The following is an 8,253-nucleotide window of genomic DNA, read 5'->3' on the forward strand; positions in this document are numbered from 1 at the left end:
ATTGTGCTTGTACTTTGAAAATGGTGGTTCATTGATAATGTAATGTATGTGGTATTATATTGTTACTATAAAGTAATAAATTTTAGTAATAATATATTTTATTGTTTAATAACAGTTACTATATGATACTGTAAGTTATTGTACAGCAACAGTTATTGAATGTTATCATAGAACATGTTAATGATAAAGTGACATAATTAGAGTGTTACATTGTCAACTAATAATTGTCATAAAAATAATAATCAATACAGAGAAGTGTTCAGTATAATCAAGTTAATCCAGTATAACATGTTAATGAATAAATGATATATCTAGAGAGTTACATTATTAACTAATAATTGTCAAAAAAATAATAATCAATACAAAGAAGTATCTAGTATAACCAAATTCATGTATTTGAAGCTCTAGCTCTCCAATGTATTATCAGAGAGGATGAAGATAACGAATCGTATATTATCTGGGTATATCCGTAATTTGGTTCGATTCTCTCTGGTGGCAAGTCGCGTTTGAATAGAACGAAACGACCGAAATTTCCGCGTCGAATTCATGGCAGCGTGAACGTGAAACTAGCGATTCAAAGGATCGTTTCAAATGGAAATTCGTGAAGCCGATACCGAGTCGATTTTCACGGCTTTCACGCGACCGAAATCCCGTAATTCGTGGAAAAACGAGGCATGCAGCTGAAAAATCGCCTCGACCGTCTACTTTGCAATTGAATGCTCCAATTTCTCGTGCTCTGGCAGACAATCGATTCGATGAAGATTTATAACTCGAAACTATTTACGAAAAGAATTTCTTGCAAGAACGGATAATCAAATAAAAGTGATGATTCGTAAAAATCTGTAAAAAAATGATGCTGCCATTGAAAGAGAATTCTGTTTTGCACTTGAATGACCCAATTTCGATCTGTGGTATTGTACTGATATTTTCTCATCTCCTTTGCAAATGAAAAGAAAAAGCAACGGTGCAACATGGATTTTCCGCGGTGACAATCTCGTTGACTTTTTGTCACGATTCTTTCATTGTGACTCGAGGACCTTAAGCTTCCGTTCACAATGCAATTATGCGGGTCTACCGTTTCGTAAGAGCTCGGGACCTCGTTATGCTAAACGAGCCGTTTAAAAGTCCTCTGCGATTCGATCGATCCTCGGAAAACACGCTGCTTTGTGTTTCGGAAACCGCACGGAAAAGGGTGCTTTTTAGAAAATTCGTGGTCGAATTTCAAGCTGAACTTTTCAGTAGACTTGGATAGTTTATTTTATTTTGTTTCAATACTTTTAAGGTTTGATTATCTCAAGCATCAAACGATCTTAACAGACACATCTTGACAAACACAAGTGAATATACAATATAAGATGAAAACAGGAAGTGTTAAGAATTAACTGATGATAAATGGAAGAATAAACTGCAAAGTTAAATTAATCCTTAATAATTATTGTCATAAATATGTCATCGTATAAATTATACTGTCATCCATATTATTAATAACAGACGTATTTCCACTATGAGTCAACCTGTTAATTAAATTTGCAAAATACGAAACAGATGACGCTGTCGTCCATCGACGATGGCGATTCCACAATCATGAAATTTCTTTCAAATATCAACAAACAGTTACAAAATGTATAAAACCATAGGTATTTCGTTGGAAAGGAAACCATGCTCGCATCAAGGAGTTAGGAAAGCTTGCTAGAAAAAAAAGGAAGAAGGAACCTCAACGTGGATGGCACGTAACCTAATTGACACTTCCTCTTAGAATTATTTGTAGAACCATTTTGTACGAGTTCATGAAAGGTAACGGTTTGCGAATGTTTATAGGAATCGAAACGAGCACACTGTCCGTGTACTTTCACCCCGGTTTCCAACAGTATCGGTAATCAGGAGGACAATTGTTATCAATCGTCGATCAGAAAGCAGACCGAGTTGTGCGATCTGAGAAAGTGCAAGTATGCTAAATCACAGGTGGAGAAGGACATTTGCACCACTCAGAGATTGCTCGATAAGATACAGCACCTGAAGAAAAGCATACAGGACTTGGAAACTGCTCAGCAGTATGTCAAATCGGTAAATTTTATTGTTTTATTTTCTGAACTCTTACAGTGAACGAACTCGATTTTTTTTCTTTAACGCATTGATTTAATCTTGTATTATTTTTTGATATAAAAAAAAATTATGTCAAGGTACATATACAGTATTTATTTAATAACGTAATACTTTCATACAATTTTTTTATATATAAATGTAATGTAAATTTTTTTACATATAAATGTTATGTATATTTCTTTACATATAACTGTAATGTAAATTTCTTTATATATAACTGCAATGCAAATTTTTTTATATATAAATGTGATGTAAATTTCTTTATATATAACTGCAATGCAAATTTTTTTATATATAAATGTGATGTAAATTTCTTTATATATAACTGCAATGTAAATTTCTTTATACATAAATGTGATGTAAATTTCTTTACATATAAAAATAATTGAAATTCCTTAACGTATCACAGCTTCTAAATTAGCAATGATTGATGCACGATTTTTAAATTGTTTTAACTAGCAACAAAAGAAGAATGTCCTCAGTCAAACCGAAGACGTAGGAATAACAGAGTTGAACAACGCAAGAGAGATAGTGAATAACTGCATAAAAGAGATGACAAAGTTGAAGACATTTCTGGACGACGAGAATTGCTGGTGGAAGATCTTCCGGAAGCGAGAGTTCAATTGCTGTGAACAGAAACTACCCCATCTCCACGGTTTCCTAGACGGGACGATGGTCACCCTGAAAATGCTCGAAGAAACCCTCGCAGTACGAGAAAGTAATTATTGAAGTGTATAAAAATTAAAGTTATTTCTATTTCAGCCGAAGGGATTTGCAACCTCGACACCGACGAAATGTCGATCGCTGGAGAACTTGAAGATCAAACAAAATGTTCATAATAAAGATTATACGAAGAGTCCGAATATTTTTCCGGAAGATTTGAGTAGAATTAGTCCTCGTGCGAGTGCTGAGTTTCATCAGAAGAGAGTGTACAGAGAAAGATAAAAATTTGTAACTTTTTGTGTAATTTGGGTTTATTTTACAAGTTTATTTTCTTTTAGGAGTATTAATTCTTGTCAGAAGGACTGTCCCATATCTTGCAGACGGGAAACTCAGAACTATTCGGCTCCTGGAACGTCTGAGGAGTCCTCGAGGAACAAGAGGAACGAACAAGAACAAGAAGGACATAGAAATAATCCTCACTGTAAATATCCATGAGAGATTAAGAGGAAATGATGCAAATTTTTAAGAAACTTTTATTTCTTAAGATAACTCGCCGCAACAGATGTGGTATACCAAGAGCTCCATAGATTTGGGCGACAAAGGAAAACCCAGACATACGTTCAGCAGTGAAAATGCGGCCAGAAAAAAGATCATTGCAGCTGATATCAGTACCTCCATGGAACTAATTACGGTATTAACATAAATTATTGAAGGCCATTCTAAACATCCAGAAAATTATAAATCGTTACATTGTTATTTATAAATTAAATTAATTACGGAATGTTATTAAATTTCAATTAACAAGTTTGAGTTATATTTATTCAGGATGCACCGTTCAAAAGTATTGGGGTTTCGACGCACAATTTGAAGTCTATAATGGAAAGAAGATTCTCGGTGAATCATGGGGAAATCGTACGAGAAGCGAGATCGAAGGGCAGAAACAACTAGGAATAAAAATAAAAGGTCGATAAACGAAAGACAATCGTTGAATGGCGCCACCCTTTCCAACCGAAAGATTCGTGTTGACAGGAGAAATTTTAGTCTATCGTCGATTTCACTCGTAAATGCAACATGCTACCGTTTCTATCAGAACGAATAATTGGATAATTTACGTCGGAAGTTCTCGAGAAGCTTTCGAGCTTTGAAGAGTATATGCGGAAAGCTGAAACCGTTCAAGAAAAATGAGGTTAGAAGATTTAATAATAATTATTAGACAATTGTGACAATTTCTTCAAGTTCTTTAAATAATTTAAAATAATAATTTTTCTTTAAATATTAATTTTTGAAGGACTACTTCAAGCATCGAATCCTCATAGTGGCAAGGTGTCCAGCAAACTCGATCGACGAAAAATTGAAAATGGGAACCAAAACGATACTGATTTGTCGTCGGCACGCGGTACTTCGACATCCGCCTTCCAGTTCATCGAGCACAAATTCCAATCACGATTACTACGAATTTTAAAAATATAATCGAGGGATGAATAAACCACGGGACAACAATGAAACAGGGATATCGAAACGATGGCAGTCGTCTCAAACGGAGGCTACATTATTAAATCAGAATACTCGTCAGTCTGGTACCATTCATGAATACGAAGGTGATCGATTAGGAACAGAAGTAAAGAAATCTTGCGACAAATCATGCACGAAGAAGGTCAAATCCCCCACTAGGAGTGGCTGCTCACGATATTGCACTGGGATAAAACAAGACGTGGATGAAAGGTATTCTAGTTTCTAAATTGAGATAGTCATTTATAAATTTATTGAGGTAGTCGTTGATTGAGTTGATTATTGTGTCAGTTTTGAGACGGTGTGTACCTCGAGAAAGAGGAATAAATTGGGGTACAGGATGAAGAGGAGCAAAAAGAAGTTGCAGGAAATTTCTGACCATGTGAAGGTAAAAAGTAATTCGAATAATTCAACTCTAGACTCTATAAGTTCATAATAATTTAATTATCGAATATACAAGTATAAAGTCCAAACTCTTCTTCTGAATGCATCAAATATTAGCCAAAGATCAAAAATCAACTTGATAAATGCTTCGTCCTTTGCAGAAGAGGACCAAACTGTCAATGAAAAGAATAAAAAAAATGTACGAGAACCTGAACGTGAGAAGAGCAGCAGGATTCACCTGCGATCTCAAAAAATGCGAGAGTACGTTGTTCGATTGCAGCACGAACGAATGTGCAAAACCCAACATGCTGTTCAACACGGTTCACAAGCTGAGAGACAAGTTCACTAGGGACAAGGAGGACATACGTCACACGGTCTGCCATTCGAAATCGTCTCGTGTGGGTACAAAAAACGATCTGAAGGTGTTGAAAGAACAATCAACGGAGACGAACGTGGAGGAAGAAACGAGCATGTAAACCACGAACGAAAAACCATGTAACTTTTCCTTACATTCTGACGAAGTATCACTGTTCACACTTTAAGCCATTTCGTCCGTTTTACTTTATTTGATATTTGTATGTTGTTTGATTAAAATTATGGACACAGAGATTTTTATCTGGGATTGTGATTATATTGCTTTTTGGAAGGGGTAGATTTTTATGGTCATTTTTATTTCTCAAATTTTTAAAATGGTCTGCGTTTCTAGTTCCCTATATTCTTAGTTTCTTATACTCTTAATTTCCTATGTCTTTAGATTTCTACATCTTCAGTTTTTTAAATCATTAATTTTCTATATTCTCAGCTTTCTGCATTGTTAGTTGTCTACAATTTCCATCATCCCTAATTCTCTACGTTCTTAATTTCCTACATCCTCAATTCCCACATTTCTACTTCTCTACATCCTTAATTCTCAAGGTTCCTTATTTCTGCATGTCTCAATGTCTCCACACCCCTAAATCTTAATTTCCAAATTTCAAAACTCCGCAATCTTTAATTCACGAAATTCCAAATTTCAACATTTACTCACTCTTCCATAACGTTCACATCGCACCCATCAAGAGTATAAACAAAATGGCGCATAGCTTACCTCCAATCACTCTGCAAGACATAAAGCATTCTCGCTTAATAAACGTCCTTGATAAAGTCTCCAAAGTGGACCACAAAGAAGATAAAAGCAGACTCGATAATTCAAATTCGTGGAATAAAAAAACGAAATAATAGAGATCGTTCGGTGCTCCTTTAGTTACGTGGGCGCTAAGCAGCGATATATCACCGGTCGGTATTCCAGCAGGCAAATCGACTTTTATTGCTTTATAGCTGGTTGTAAGCTGGCCGTGACGAGCAACTCGGTTCCGCGGCGCGCGTGTAATCTGGATGTAAGGAGCTCGTTATTACAGCTGACCCATTCACGATCCGACTTCCTTTTAACGATGGAACCACCTCGTAATGGCCGATCCCAGTCACCAGCCGGATTAGCTGTCTCGCTAACGACCTTATCTTTCCTTTTATCCTCCGCCATTATTCGCGTTTCTAGTTTTTCGATGGAACCATATGACGCTTTCTACTAATCGATTATGCTAAAATGCGATCAATTTACGTTGGTAATAGAGAGGTCAAAATGTCCAGGAAATTTAAAATGTTAATGATTGCTTTTAGAGGTAGAGCTATAATGCAAATTGACTTGGATTAACGCCACCGAATAAACTGACATTTGCATTGGTAATCGGAGACCACATTATTCAGATTTTCGTGTTAGTGATATTGCACGTGTTACACGACAAATATTCTATTCTTTAATACATGGGTTTAGTGTACATGTTTATTATAACGCTGACAACATGGCGACAGTAAACATTTTTAGCAGACAACTATATTACAGATGGATCGATGTGGATGTGGTTGCTACCTGTAGTTTCTTTGGAGACATGAAATCTGTCGTTGATAGGTCTCATTGTTAATTATTTTAGTGCCTCATATGTTAAAAATATGTCTCATATGTTCGGTGATGATGAGATCAAGGCTTAGGTAACTCATTGAAGACTCATTTTCAAATCTACTTAAATTGGTTACTTGTACTGGTTTCTTATACTGGCTGCTTATACTGGTTACTAGTTAATGATGCTTACTGAAAAATAATTAATAGACACACAATTAATGCGTGTAACTCAAAATGAAACTTGATATGATTGTTGACCGTAACTGAAAAAAAACCTTAATATACAAACAACGAAGAGGAAGCTTAACAATTAATGATCATAAAAAGAAGGTTTAATATACACAGAATAAATAAGCAATAAAGAAGTATCCTCGAATAAAATTTTTCCACTGACCCCGTCAAGAATCACGTCATCGGTTATCCAGTCGTTAGAGTCGGGTCACACGCTGGGTCCCGGCTTCGATAAATCAAGAATGCCTAAACAACTCGTCAAAAATGGTGACGCGTGACCCGCACGACATGACAGGCGTCATGGACATCGCGTGTCGCGCCGCGTTCTAATACTATTCGGCTCCATGTATTATTCAATCGGCCAATAAGGAAAGCACGCAATTCGTGCGGGTTGTGTGCGCACCGGTTCGTGATAGGTGTAAGGAGGGTGCCAGCAAATGAATTTGCGATCGTGGAAAATTGTCCTCGACGGGGCCTGTCGAAGGTTAATCACGAGGATTGAGTGGTTACGCTTGACAGCTTGCCTCGGTGAAAGAAACACGCGAGACGGGATCAAGGATCTTGTTCTTTCGAGAGCCTCTTTTTAGTTTATTTTTTTACCCGACAGCTGACATTTTATACTTTCTTGCTTTTTTTATAAATTATTTAATAAGCTGTTGAAATTTCGCATTTTTTAAATAATCTGGAGTGTTTTATGAGGAGCTGAGATGGTATTATTCGTTGGATTACATCGTGTGACAAAGTTACATTGAATTAAACTACGTTGAGTCTAAATAACGTCGCACTAACTACATAGTACATAATAAATTAAATACAGTTAAATTAGGAGTGTATTCGTGAATTATCTATCGCCACAAAATCCATACAAGACTTCCCTGTTAACAAAAAATAATCCTATTAAATTACGAATGTATTAATGAATTAGCTATCGCCACAAAATCCATACAAGACTTCCCTATTAACAAAAAATAACCTATTAAATTACGAATGTATTAATGAATTAGCTATCTGCACAAAATCCATACAAGACTTCCCTGTTAACAAAAAATAATCCTATTAAATTACGAATGTATTAATGAATTATCTGCACAAAATCCATACAAGAAGATTTCCCTGTTAAAAAAAAATGATCCTAGGACGGAAGGAAAAGTCTGTTTGAAATTTTATTGTCCCTCGATTCTGATATTCAAAGCGAATCCACAAGGAGTAGAAGGGAGGTTTCTTAACACGGACCAAGCCGGTCTGAGCATAAATCACAATGAAACGCACGGCTCATTATACTTGCAGGCACTCGTGTAATTGCGACGGGCGTGTCCACGCGTGTTTGCCCGTGCAGATCCAGCGGCGTTTCGGTACAACTCTTGTGTCTGTCTTCTTCTCTCGAGTTTGTTCCGCGACCACGTCGAATCCGGTGGTTTTCGCGGCCG

General features: G+C 36.3%; 1 protein-coding gene across 1 annotated transcript; it reads left to right on the plus strand.

Annotated features, from left to right (window-relative positions):
• Nucleotides 1-1,452: 1,452 nt before the first annotated feature.
• On the plus strand, nt 1,453-4,247 carry LOC105662975 (uncharacterized). The gene is made up of 8 exons (XM_076535422.1): nt 1,453-1,726; nt 1,819-2,064; nt 2,563-2,811; nt 2,866-3,032; nt 3,105-3,247; nt 3,312-3,457; nt 3,592-3,952; nt 4,055-4,247. Exons 1-7 carry the CDS (start codon nt 1,724-1,726, stop codon nt 3,712-3,714), a joined length of 1,077 nt encoding a protein of 358 aa, XP_076391537.1. The 5' UTR covers nt 1,453-1,723; the 3' UTR covers nt 3,715-3,952; nt 4,055-4,247.
• The last annotated feature ends 4,006 nt before the right edge of the window (nt 4,248-8,253 follow it).

The sequence above is a fragment of the Megachile rotundata genome, chromosome 9 (assembly GCF_050947335.1).
Source record: "Megachile rotundata isolate GNS110a chromosome 9, iyMegRotu1, whole genome shotgun sequence".
Classification (NCBI taxonomy): Eukaryota; Metazoa; Arthropoda; class Insecta; order Hymenoptera; family Megachilidae; genus Megachile; species Megachile rotundata.